Source organism: Xenopus laevis, chromosome 1S (genome assembly GCF_017654675.1).
Source record: "Xenopus laevis strain J_2021 chromosome 1S, Xenopus_laevis_v10.1, whole genome shotgun sequence".
In the NCBI taxonomy this organism is placed as follows: Eukaryota; Metazoa; Chordata; class Amphibia; order Anura; family Pipidae; genus Xenopus; species Xenopus laevis.
In genome coordinates, this window is record NC_054372.1 from 20,281,383 (window position 1) to 20,295,647 (window position 14,265).

General features: G+C 38.7%; 1 protein-coding gene across 1 annotated transcript in view; it reads right to left on the reverse strand.

Annotated features, from left to right (window-relative positions):
* The window catches only part of LOC108706552 (adhesion G protein-coupled receptor A3), a 45,934-nt gene that overhangs the window by 16,111 nt on the left and 15,558 nt on the right, over positions 1–14,265 (reverse strand). Inside the window, exons 4-11 of the mRNA XM_018243068.2 lie at positions 12,737–12,808; positions 11,334–11,405; positions 10,426–10,586; positions 3,138–3,351; positions 2,375–2,539; positions 1,241–1,442; positions 1,002–1,151; positions 15–176 (exon numbers count right to left, since the gene is read on the reverse strand). Coding sequence (XP_018098557.1) covers positions 15–176; positions 1,002–1,151; positions 1,241–1,442; positions 2,375–2,539; positions 3,138–3,351; positions 10,426–10,586; positions 11,334–11,405; positions 12,737–12,808 — 1,198 coding nt within the window. The remainder of the gene's footprint in view (positions 1–14; positions 177–1,001; positions 1,152–1,240; positions 1,443–2,374; positions 2,540–3,137; positions 3,352–10,425; positions 10,587–11,333; positions 11,406–12,736; positions 12,809–14,265) is intronic.

Below are 14,265 nucleotides of genomic sequence, written 5' to 3' on the forward strand. Positions count from 1 at the left end.
GATATAATACTCACCGTGGAGTAAACTTGAACGGCATTGGCCAATCGATAGGTAGCGATACGCTGCAGACACTGCACTATTCGACTACAAGCTTTTGCATCTTTCTGAGCCATCCACAACACGCGCTCATCAGCCAGCATTATATTGCTTGCTATGTCCACCATTACATCGCTAAGCTGGAGGGAGAAAAGTTAAAATCAGACCTTGAAGCAAAAAAAAAAGAGTAATATAAAAACATATGGCTCCTGGTGAATAGTGCAGTCACAGAATACCCAGGAGATCTAGGAGCTCCTGGACATATTAGTGAGAGATGCATTGGAATTCTGCAGACCCTCTAGTAGGACAGCCCTGCTCTATGGGTATCTGCCTCATACATTTAAAGGAACAGTTCAGTGTAAAAATAAAAACAGAGTAAATTGATAGGCTGAGTAAAAAATAAAAAATGTTTCTAATAATTCATGCTCTGCAGCTCTCCAACTCTGTCAGCGGCTTTAAGGGGGGGGGCACATGGGACATAACTGTTCAGTGAGTTTGCAATTGATCCTCAGCATTCAGCTCAGATTCAAAAGCAACAGTTATGACCCATGTGCCCCCCCTCAAGTCACTGATTGGTTACTGCCTGGTAGCCAATCAGTGGAAAGCAAGAGAGCTGCAAAGCAGGAAGTAGTGTTCTGGCTATTATGTTACACATCCAGTCACTCCAGCCTTTGTACGTTATATTTTTGGCTAATTAACTGTATTAGAAACATTTTTTATTTTGCATAGCCTATCTATTTACCCAGTTTTTATTTTTACACTGACCAATTCCTTAAAAAACGGTCTACTTATCTACTTCCGACGCTGAAACGTCCAGGTAAGCCAGTCTGCTTCTGTCACGGAACAAAACCTGACCAGTTTGAAGCCCAGGCTTATCCATTAAATGCTGTATTACAGTCTGGTGCTGCTGTTCATACAGCACATGAAGTTTAGTCTAAATCAACAAATATGCACAGTTAACTTACTTCTTTGTATTTTTCAGCAAACCGCCCAAATTTTTCAATCATTTCTGCAACGAAGATCACATCCATCTTGTCTGAAAAATTTGCTGCTTCTACCGTGTATGCCAGTAACTGCCTTGCCGTTGCCACTGCATTTGTGAGATTAAGAGGCATCTGTAGAGAATATGGAAGCCTGAGTGTAAACACTGCAAATTCTGGGCAGGTTATTCTGTGTATATGGTTCTATTATAAAGAAAAATCACCTGATTAAACATAAAAAGGACCCGAGTGACATCATTTGCATACTGGCACCGGGAATAGTCCTCCTCTGCCCAAAATCCCCCTCTGTCACATCGCCGCCAAGCTCTTTTGTCATCTTGTTGGTTGCCAGGATATATGCCGCTTCCAGCAGAGTAACGGGTACAGAGAAGGTATGCAGTGATGCCTGCCAATGTTCTTGGCCACCTAGTGGGTCACAGAATTTGATCAAACTTCTTGAATAAACCCTCAGTTCACTGTGCAACTTGCAAATATTCTAACTGGAAGGAACTACAATAGACTCTTACTCTGTAATGTAATAAAGGTATTGGACCTATTATCCAAAATGCACAGGACCTGGGGATTTCCAGATAACAGATGTTTCCATGATTTATACTTTAAGTCTACTAGGAAATCATTTAAACATTAAACAAACCCAATAGGTTGGTTTTGCTTCCAATAAGGATTAATTTCATCTTAGTTGAGATCAAGTACAAGCTACTGTTTTATAATAACAAATAAAAAGGAAACTATTTTTAAAAAATTTGGATTATGAGAGACAGACTGCGTAATTTGGATCTTTCTGGATAACAAGTTTCCGGATAACGGATCCCATACCTGTACAAAGTGCAATGTTTACACTGTGGGGAAGATTTATCAAGGGTTAAATTGAAAATTCAAATTTGAAAATCGAATTTTCTACTTCTTTTATGGTCAAAACTGTCAAATTCGACTAGGGAGTTATTCAAATTCAATTGGAGTTTTTTTAAAAAAAATTGAATTTGATTTTCGAGATTTATCATACTCTGACCCTTTGAGAACTCAAATTAGACTATTCCCCACCTAAAACCTGCACAATTGCCGTTTAAGTCAATGGGAGAGGTCCAGGGATCAATTTTGAGTAGTTTGCAGCCTTCCTGAGTTTTTTTAAATTCAAATTGAATTCGATTCAAATTCGATTGGAGTTTCGAGTCAATTCTATTCATCCGAGTTTTAAAAAAATCGATTTTATTAGTAAATTTCAAAATTCGACCCTTGATAAATGTGCCTGTGTGTGTAAAGACTCATGCTATTCTAGGCATTAGAATAGGCTATAAACATAACAGTTTATACAATATTAGAAATAAAAATCCATCCACCTGAAATCTCCTTTGTTGTTTACCACCCTTTCGAGAGGGCAGTACTGTGCAGAGCTCTCCAGCACTACAATATCCACTGTTCTGGTGTTATTACCACGTCTGCTTTGGACTTGGCATCCCCAGTTGCCAGTGGAGTCAGCTTGGATATTGGAAATTGTAAGTGCACTAAAAATAAGTTTTAGGAAAAAAAAAAAAGTCATAAAACAAACTAAATGCAAAGAGCAGGGCTAAACAGAGAGATGACATAGGAACATAAAAACTGGGTTAACAGATAGGCTGTGCAAAATAAAAAATGTATCTAATATAGTTAGCCAAAAATGTAATGTATAAAGGCTGGAGTGACTGGATGTGTAACATAAAATCCTGCTTTTCAGCACTCTAACTCTGAGTTAGTCAGTGACTGTAAGGGGGGGGGGGGCACGTGGGACATAACTGTTCAGTGAGTTTGCAATTGATCCTCAGCATTCAGCTCAGATGCAAAAGCAATAGTTATGACTCATGTGGCCCCTCCTCAAGTCACTGATTGGTTACTGCGTGGTAACCAATCAATTAAAACCAAGAGAGCTGCAAAGCAGGAAGTTGTGTTTTGGCTATTATGTTAGATATCCTATCACTCCAGACTTTTTAGATTACATTTTTTGCTAACTATATTATAAACATTTTTTATTTTGCATTAGGTATCTATTTAACTAGTTTTTATTTTTAAACTGAACCATTCCTTTTTCACAGTGTTATCCCCTCACAAAATTTCTTTTGAAAATACCTTGCTATTAACGAGCAGTTGTGTATCGTGTTCTTCTCCACAAATATACCCTGCGATTCATCAGTCTCCACGATTTTGCCATCTTGGTACCATAAAACCTGCATGTCCTGATCAATGTAGGATGCCATGCACTGGAAAGGAAGGCTGTCCCCTTCGAAGACAACCTGGCGGTGGGACGGAGTCATGTAAAAAGATGGCAGCTCAAGGGGAGATTCTGAAACGGTATAAAATACATAAATAATGCAAGGAATGCAAGTCATACAGACAGTTCAACAACATTACATTCCTGTCGTGGGTGGAATAGTAATCTGCCAGTCTCCATGACCAGCGATGGATATCAGCCAAATTGACTTGCAAGATCCCTTAAACAGGTATTTGTTAGACTTTTGTGTTCAACAGCACCCAACTGGTGTCCTGGGACTCTTCTGCATAATAGTTTGATATAATCTGGCAACCAAACATAGTGGGACAACTAGATGGCTTACCACATATGGAACGAGCCATACAGGTATGGGACCTATTATCCTGAATGCTCAGGACCTGGAGTTTTCCGGATAAGGAGTCTTTTCATAATTTGGAGATCCATACAATTAAAATTATTTTAAGTTAACTATAAGTATGACGTAGAGAGTGATATTCTGAGACAATTTGCAATTGGTTTTCATTTTTTATGATTTGTGGTTTTTAAATTTATTTATTTGGCAGTTCTCCAGTTTGCAATTTCAGCAATCTGGTTGCTAGGGTCCTAATTACCCTATCAACCATGCACCGATTTGAATTAGAGACTGGAATATAAATAGAAGAGGGCCTAAATAGAAAATACAAAATAGCAACAACAATTTTTTAGTCTTGCAAAACATTTGTTTTTAGATGGGGTAAGTGAGCTCCATTTGACAGCTAGAAAGAGTCACAAGAAGGCGGCAAACAATAAAAAAACTACAAAAAATAGTGAAGACCATTTCAAAAGTTGCTTAGAATTACCCATTCTATAACATACTAAAAGGTAATTTAAAGGTGAACCACCTCTAAGTCTAAAAATTATCTTAAGATTATTTAATTAAAACTGCCTAGCAGTTAAACTAAAAGGTTGAACTTGATGGACGTGTGTCTTTTTTCAACCTTACTTACTATGTTACTATGTATTAAATAAACCAAAATAGGCGTGTTTTGCGTCTCATAAGGATTAATTATATATTGGGATCAAGGACAAGGTACAGTTTTATTTCTACAGAAAAAAAGGAAATCGTTAAAAAATCTGAATGATATGATTAAAATGGAGTCTATGGGAGTTAGCCTTGCTGTAATTTGGAGCTTTTTTTGGATAATTCTATACTTGTACTGTGCTGTAACAGATCGTTTGAGGCCATGGCAAGCAATTGTAACGACCAGTTATCCTTGTTATCAGATGTCCTAATGGGGGTGAATGCAGGGGTTGAACAATTGGCTTTATATCATGCAGGTTACCCTGAAAAACATGCGGTATCCTGCGGGTTGCAGTTAGAAGTTTCTGGAGCGGGTATAGACACGGGTCGGCGGTTCTCCAGGTTTGCGGGTCGTGGGTTCTCTCAATAGCGAGTTTTACTCCTTTTTTTCTGATCACACCTACTTCGAATGATGTCACTTCCAGTTTACAATGACAGCACTTCCTGTTTTACTCCCTTTTTTCTGACCACACCTACTTCCAATGATGTCACGTCCGGTTTACAATGACAGCACTTCCTGTTTCTTGATGGTCATTGGGTCGCAGATCGGGTTGTGGATAAGGTACTTGCGGGTTGGGCAGCGGGTAAGTATGTGGGTTGTGGGTCCGGTATAACAAATTGGTTCCGCGCAGGACTCTAATGCAGGTGCAGGAAAGGACCATGATCCTCCTGTGCCTCTCTCTCTAGCACTACAGCTAGAAATAAACTAATATAAATGAATAAAAAACCCCGCTAGGCATCTGTTCGACAACAAAACAACAGATGTGCAAAACACTCACACAGCCTTAGGGGTTGTCACATCAAAGAATGGTGTAACCTTACAGAATATAAACATATAAGGCTTACTGAATGAATAAAGAAAGATTAGTTTTCCTTTAACAGTACAACAACATTGGATGCTCTAACACACCCATAGTAAACTGGAAACTACAAAAAAGTTAATGAGCCAAGAATTCTATTCTGTAAATTGCTCACATATATTGTCAGCCTGCTTGACACCAACTCCTATTTTGTAAATACAGAGCGTTTCTGAGCAATCATTCCCCCCCCTCCTACGGATTTGGGAAAAACAGAGTAAACATCTGTGAGAGGAAAGGCATGTTGTTGACAGTATAATCCCCCACTCCAAACACAGTTTCCAAGGCTGCAAGAAAAGTACTGCTTTTAAATGCCAGAGTCGATGCCCTGATATTTGAAAATATATTATTGCTGCTGTGAATAAATAGCTGCTCCATTCACATTGAGAGCTGCTGAACTATATAATAGATATACACGGAAACTATGAGGAGGTTATTTTCTAAAGTCCGGTCGGGGCAAAAACTCATTTTTTTTTTTAAAGCTCAAATTTTTTAGGATTTATTACAGTCCGAGTCTGCAAAAAGTCAGAATCTAAAAAATCCGGCAACTCAAATCTCCTGAGGTTGTATATAATTCAATGGGAGAAGTCCTATCGTACCCACAAGGGGACTTAATCATGGGCTATACGCTGGAATTAGCCTGAAAATCCAACTATTTCAGGCAAAGATCTGAAAAATTCAGGCTTTTCGGGGAAAGAGTCTGAAAAAAAAATCATACGATCCGGGTTTTCACTCAATTTTATCGAGTTTTCCCCCAATCCAATTAAATTGTGCTTTTAATAATACATAAGGTCCAATTGCGGATTCTGGTTGGACTTTTTTTATTTAAATAATCAGAAAAATTTGGATTTTCGTAAATAACCCTCCCAGTGTGTATGTGGATGCTGGTGTTCACAAGTCAGAAACTGAAAATTCGGCATCTCAGACCTCCCGAGATTGTATATAAGTCAATGGGAGAGGTCCCTACCCTATTTGCAAGTGTCTGTGGTCTGCGATGGAATTAGCTTGAAAATACAACTATTTCGGGCAGATGTCAGAAAAAAATTGGGCTTTTCGTGGAAAAAGCCAGAAAAAAACCCCCGTACGATTCAGGTTATTACTCAATTTTATCGAGTTTTCCCCATCCAATTAAATTGTGCTTTTTTTAATAATAAATAAGGTCCAATCGTGGATTCTAGTTTGGTTGGACTTTTTTTTTAATTTAAATAATCAGAAAAATTTGGATTTTAGTAAATAACCCTCCCAGTGTGTATGTGGATGTTGGTGTTCACAAGTGCTCAGTTAAATGGCTACATACCAAATGGAAAGCATTTAGTGCAAATTTTTGTGCCCTCGGGGAACATGGGAAGGGTGTGTGTAAGGGTAACAACAATTACACAGAGGACAGGAGGAGATTTCACAAACGTGAGTCATGTGAGGCATCTCATTCTCACTGCTGTTGGCATTGGGGATTATGAATGTAAGAAGTGTTAGTTATGCGCAGCAATTAACTCTACGGTCACTCGGCTCCAGCCAGCAGCAGCTGTTTCCATGCCGGGAGCTGTAATCCGTAGCAGCTGGTAGCTCCAGCTTTTGGGCATTCCTTCCCTAACAGCCCTGTATTGTATTGTGTGTGATTCATTGGAGCAAAAGATGGTGTTTTTGTTTTTTTACTTTACAGTGTTGATTAAGAAAAGACAAAATGGGGTAAAAAATGCATGTGATTTTTAAACATCATTCAAAACGTTATAAAATTCTATCAAGTAAGTTGCTGCAACTTTCAGTGTTTGTGTGCATCGTCTATAAAGCTTGTATAATATGTATCAAGCAAGTTGCTGCAACTTTCAGTGTTTCTGTGCATCATCTATGAAGGTTGTATAATATGTATCAAGCAAGTTGCTGCGACTTTCAGTGTATCTGTGCATCACCTATGAAGGTTGTATAATATGTATCAAGCAAGTTGCTGCAATTTTCAGTGTTTCTGTGCATCGCATATGAAGGTTGTATAATGTGTATCAGGCAAGTTGCTGCAATTTTCAGTGTTTCTGTGCATCGCATATGAAGGTTGTATAATATGTATCAGGCAAGTTGCTGTAACTTTCAGTGTTTGTGTGTATCGCCTATGAAGGTTGTATAATATGTATCAGGTAAATTGGTGCAATTTTCAGTGTTTCTGTGCATCACCTATGAAGTTTGTAAATTTGTATCAAGCAAGTTGCTGCAACTTCCAGTGTTTGTGTGCATCGCCTTTTGAAGCATTTTAATCCAGTCACCTCTCAAGCCACTCATGTACAAAACTACGACAGCACATAAGCATGATGGGAAGGAGAAAAAGTGTTTTTATTGAAAATACCATGTTTCGGACACATAAACCGGACGCACCTCAGGGACATGAAACCAGAAGTGCAAGGGACCCAAAACCTAAATGCAGAAAATTGTGGGTACATGAGAAAGGTGTCTATAGAAACCATTACAAAAAACATAGATATTACAAACTCTAAAGTATGATGCACTGCAATCTCCATGGTATAATGGAGATTATACCATTTGCTGATTTACTAACGGGCGCAGGCATAACTCTGCTGGTTAAAGAGACAGACGCTAGTGGTGATTCGCACTCTATCGCCAGGTGAATTTTCAATCTGGCGAATGGACGTTACTCCGCAAATTCACTAAGATGAGGATTTTACTGAATGTTCGCTCTTTATCCAGACTTGCCTTCGCCGCCTCAGATCAGGCGAATGGAGTGCATAAATCTTCCTCAATCTTCTGTCACTGGAAATGGAAAAAGTCCCAAAAAACGCTGGCGTCTTTTCCTTTTTTCAGAGTGATAGGCTGTAAAAAGTACTGGTTCCCCCATACATTTTCTAACATATGGAACATAAACTATACAGTGGGCTCATGTGTAGGGCATTATAACAACTCTATTTTCTTTATTAAGGTTCCCTGGACATGTGTAATGTAATGTATTTGCTGCAACATATACGTCTACTCAACTTTAAATTTCCCGCCGTATGCAAATTAGCCTGAGAGAAGACCTCTAACGAAGTTGCACTAGGCAGAATTGGCATTTTAGTAAATTAGCATTTACTGAGCTAATTTTCATCTGGCGCAATGCTGGCGAATTTTCGCCGCTTAGTAAATTTACCCCTATGTTGGGTATGCAAATTTCTGGTGATGAAAAGTACCTCTAGTCTATGCAAGGCTGTGCAAGTTCATTTACACAATTTATCATGATATATGAGCTAGAAGTGCACTATATAATTGCAGTGTTTTATACCATAGGTTTTTTGGGGTTTTTTTCCTCATTTTGGCGCCATTTTTCTGCACTTGATTAATTTAAGGAGTGGGTCACTTGCAGGTTTCTGGTCGGAAGGTCACTTTATGTGACCCAAAACATAGGATTTCCAATAAAAACTATTTTGTTTTGATGCCAAGACCTGTGCGTGCTGTATATGTTTGTTCTCTACGAACAAAGGATCCTGAAAAGAACTCTGCCCAGGAAGAAAACAGGTTATGTGGTGAAACATTTTGCATGCCTTCAGCATAAAGGGGGGAGTTTCCGTTAAGTTTACTCACACGCACGACTGAAAATACAACACACTAACCAGTTTGGGCTTGCATACCTGTAAGGAAAACTCAAACCTTTCCACTTCGCAGCAGGAGGACTGTCCACTGACTGCACAACAGTAACCAAGTCATAAACAATCGGATTCTGCTTTAATCGCAAACTGCCGTATTCTTCTAGCAGGGCATTTAAACAAAACTGTTGTGGATAATTCTAAACAAACACACCTCCAAAAATGACAAGAAAAAAAAATAATTTGCCCTATAATGAATAATGCTCTTGAGAATAAACGTTAGGACAATAAGACAGCTGCAGTCATTCACCCCTAGGTCACTGTCAAACAACGAGCTTTATAGGGGGCATTGGGGGAGTTCTAGTATGATGATATTTAGAAGGCCAATAAGGGATTTGAAATTTATCACAGAAAACTGTTTAAATACATTGCTTAAGCACAGTCTGAATTTAAAAAAATGTTTTGTTTTTGTACACAGACACACATGATCTCCTTCTATTGAAAGGAAGCCATGATAGTCTGCCTGTAACTTGCACGCACCATTTCCCTATGCCGAATTAGGCTGGTAGTCATCTAATCCCTCCCTTGCCTTAATACTTGTTGCAGTGCTGGGTTCGGGGCCCAGAATCCATTCCACTACAGCATGGAATAAAGGGATTAGCATACATCCCAACTGTCCCGTTTTTCGCAGGACAGTTCCAATTTTGACATATCAACCCACAGTCCCGGATTTGTAATGAAATATCCCAACTTTCTCTTTGATCTCTTGCACTTAACGGCCAGAAAAAAAAGATATGAGATTCTAACTTAAGTGGCTTTTGGCAGAGAACCCAGAATATGTGGCAGGTGCAAATTGATACTTTCGAAACAATTTAAGATAAGCAAAGAAGCAATTGTAACAATTTAAGATAAGCAGGTCTCTTGGGGAAACTGTGACTTGCAGTATAGTCCTGAGCGGAACCAATTTCGACACAGACCTGATCCGAACCACAACCCGCATATTTACCCACTTTCATCCACTACTCGATCCCTGACCCACAACTGCCTTAAAGTGACCTCATCAAAAGTGGGCGGGGACAGAAACAAGTTTTGTAAAACTTTAAAAGGAGTAAAATATAGACTATATATATTACATAAGATAAGAAATTTAAAGGAGACCTGCAACCTGACTCACAGACCCGCGGGTATACCAGCACCTAATCCTTCCCTCACTCCACAGGTTGCCGGCTTTTTTTGCGGGTAACCCGTGGGTACCCGACCTAGGAATCTAAGTTCAGCATAAAAGGCAATTCACCTTCATTACTGTAATAACACATAAAAACCACAGAAATGTGCTCAAACTTTCATAACCTGCCAAATTTTGTAAAATGAACATGGTAATTAGGGGGAGTGGTCACAAAATGGGCGTGAACAAAAAAAATCACTGCGCTCTGTACGTCAAATCTTTTTGTCCCTCTTTCTACTTCCAAAATAGAATGGATTAAGGGGCTTAATGGCTCTGACAGCCTTAGAGGGAAAAAGGAAACGGTCCCAGGTTGAGACTATGTAAAAAAAAGGAGTATCCTATAAATGGTGAGCAAATGGAATCCCCTATAAAGATATTTGTAAAACCTCAAAGCACGATTCTTACAGTTTCACGGTCATGACAATACAGTCACATATTTCTTACCGCATGTCAGCTGCTCTTGTTTCAGAGATGTTACTGACTGCCCTTGGAGAGACTTGGGATAGGCACATCTCGTCTCGCGGATGGTTATATTTTTCTCCTTAATCCAGAGCAGCATCCACAGAAGGTTACAATCACAGAGAAGGAAATCTGTTTGAAACTCTCTGCAAATGCATAAAGATTAGTTAGCAATTCGCTAGATTCAATGAAAAAAAATGGAGAGAGGAGGCAATTTTTAGTGTTTAAAGGAATGGTAACATCAAAAAATGCAAGTGTTTTAAAGAAATGACAATATAATGTACTGTTGCTCTACACTGGTAAAACGGTTGTGTTTGCTTCAGAAACACAACTATAGTTTATATAACATGCTTCTGTGTAGCAATGGGGGCAGCCATTCAAGCACAGGATACACAGTAGATAACAGATACGTTCTGAAGAATCCCATTGTTTACTACAGAGCTTATGTTATGTTTACTGTGCTTTTTCTCCTTTTTACAGCTTGAATGGCTGCGCCCTTGGCTACATAGCAGCTTGTTTATATAAACTATAGTAGTGTTTCAGAAGCAAAGACGCCAGTTGTACTAATGTTCCTTTAAGAAGTTGTCATAATGATCCATATACAATTGAATGATAGTGGGCCATCTAAACCAAAAAATCTAGATCAGAGCTTTGCACCTATTTCCATGCAATTGACAGATTATATGAAGTCCCGTTTATCTAAGGGACAAAATATATAAAAATAATAACTTCATATAAAAAGAGATATAACGATGGCCAAAACCTCCAGTTGGACAGTCCTGATCTAAATACTCTCCTATACTCTAACTCCTCAGTTTACCTACAGCAAACTTTAAATATAATTGAACCAAATTGTCCTAAAAACACAGATGTCTGAGAAAATATATACTTACAGTGATTTTAATGAAGCCAGACTCAGAAATGTTCCCTGTGCTAATGAGGAAAACATATTGCCTGAAAGGTTTCTGGAACAAAAAAAAAATTCAATTTAAATTTGCAACAAATCCGAAAACCGTATTTTGTAAAATTAAATTCCCTAAAATGAAGCTTACAATAAATTAGCTTTAATTCTGTAAGTAAAATGAACCTGTCTCAATGAATTGACAGCTAAGTAGCGTCAGTCATATATTTGTGATAGAACTTCCAAGATAAACAAGTAAAGGGATATTAACAAGGTGGGTCACCTATCTGTTAGGCTTAGGTTAGAGTAGCGAGAGGAGAGGGAGGGAGGGAGAGAGCTACCTTTTACGCTAGACTTCCTTCGCCACCTCAGACCAGGCGAAGCGCAATAGAGTAGATAGGGATTTCTTCAAAAAAAGTTAAAAATTTTCTAAGTCCAAAAAAAACGCTGGCGTTTTTTCTATATTATGGGTGATAGGCTGAAAAAGATTGAAAAAATTTTTGGGGCTCCCCTCCTTCCCCCCTACATTTCCTAACTCATGGCAACTTAACTATACAGTGGGCACATGTGTAGGGCAAAATAAAAATGTTATTTGATGTTTTGAAGGTTTCCCAGGCATTTGTAGTGCTGCTACATATTCCTCCATTGAAATTTGAATTTGGCGCCGTATGCAAATTAACCATCGCCAGCGTAACTTCTCTTCGCTTAGCGTTTTCAGTTATTTGGATATACTATAATTCGGAACTTTAAGAATATTAGGTTTCTGGATAAGGGATCCCATACCAAATACTTCTGAACTCCTGAGTCTTTCAGTAAAGGCGTGTAATCACCAAATGTTTCGCTTAATGAAAGGGAATTTGATTCTAAGTAATGTTCCAATCATACATTAATTACAAGTTAATGGTTAAATGTAATTGCTATTTTTCTGGCTACATGTACAACTAAAACAATGTTTAACTAGCATCTCTCGTCCAGCCAATACTACATTTTTCACTTCTGTTATCTGCCTTATTTACAGGAGAAGGAAAGTAATTTTATAATTGTGGTGCCAAAAGTAAGGCACCTCCAAATGAGCTTATCTACTTACCTGACATTCTGAGCAGGAAGAGGATCATTCCGTGGTGCTCGCTGGAAGAACCCCAGGCCTGTGCAGTTTTCTGCTGTTAGCAGAACCGGCCCAGAGTGTCAAGTAAATAAATACAATCACTTGGGGGGTGCTTAACTTTTGGCACCCCCAAGTATAAAATGACTTTCCTTTCCTTTACAGGTCTGTTAATCAATGAACATGCAAGGCATTGTGAGAATTGGTTGGATGGGAGAGGACTACTTCATCTGTCTAGTTGATGGTGCCATAGAGAAGACAAAGCCCTGATCAGAAGATATGTTGTTACTTACAGCTTTGCTAAATTTGTGAGGCCTTTAAATATGTCTGCATTGAGGCATCCAATCCTGTTGTTTGCTAAATCTCTGAAACAAAATAGAAACGTAACATTAATAAAGTCTAAAAGGCAACAATTTGTTTAGCTGCTTCAGGTAGAAACAGAGTAAAGACAGTTAAAAAACATTTATCTGCTGCAGGCTGTTAACAGAGGCAAGCGATAGTAAAAGGATCATTAAAATGACCAATTATGGTTGTGTAGAACAATACACTCTCTGCTATAGCATGGCATGAAATAAGCTGGCACTTGTTATAGAGTTGCCCAGAAGGAAAAATACTGTTGGTGTATGGAGCAATTTTCTGTGCACTGAACTATGTAATTAATTTTATAAGATTAAACATCTGTACATTACAACCATAAAAATATTTTTTTTGTATAGATGCCTCTTTAACTATACGCAGCCTCTACTCTGCTATAAGTTGGATGTTTCGTATAATTTTGCTGTGCTGCATTACTCCAACCAGCAACTAATACAGCCCCTGCCCTGTTTGTGTCTGTAGTTCACAGGCCAGAATAAAACGGGTTAACAGAGAGACAAATTAGAGTCCCAATATTCCAAAGTTTTTTGGAGAACGAAAGGCAAATTACACTTCGGGGTGCCAAAAGTTAGGCACCCCCAAGTGATTATATTTACTAACTGACACCGGTGCTCCTATCAGGAGAAAACGGAACCAGCCCAAGGTTATTCCAGTGACTACCACTGACTTCTGGCGGCTGTGCATCTGCAGTAGAGCGAAAAGCTGAACTTTAATGAAAAAGCTGGCTACTTCATTCTACTGCGCGTGCGCTTGTCCTGGGGAATTTGAAAACTGAAGTAAAAGGAAGCCGATTGATCCATGGTGCTTGCTGGAAAACCCGCGGATGTGAGGTAAGTAAATATAATCACTTGGGGCCTAACTTTTGGCAGCCCTAATATAAATTGCTTTTCCTTCTCCTTTAAAGCTCACAAGAAACAAATACACTAAGGAGGAAGAAAAACTACAGGAAAGCCAATAGAATTGTCAACAAAAATGAAGTGCATATCTGTTTAAAGCAGAAGGAAATGTTCAAACAGTGGGAGTGGCAATTTGTTAGGCACCCCCTAATGACTCTGAATCTCCTTACTAACCTTGCAAGAGCTCAGACTTGGTTGCATGAGCAGCTCAGAAGTCATAGGAAAAGTTTTGAACTGCACATACGCCAACTCTAAACTTATGCAGGGGATACTTGGAAGACTGAGGCAGCAGCCATTGCTTACTTGCTTTTTAAAGAGTAATTATCGCAAAAATAAAAATGTAATATAAGCTTCAGCATACTTTCTAAATACAATCTATTAAAATTCTGTACTATTTCTGGAATAATCAACTTTATCTTCACTATTCCTCTCTCAGCATCTGTCCTGTCTTCATTCAGGAGTTGGGTGTCAGATATTCATTGACAGTTAGATCCAACATATCTTATATGGGGGTTTCTTTTCCTAGCAGATGTATTAGAGCTCACTATATT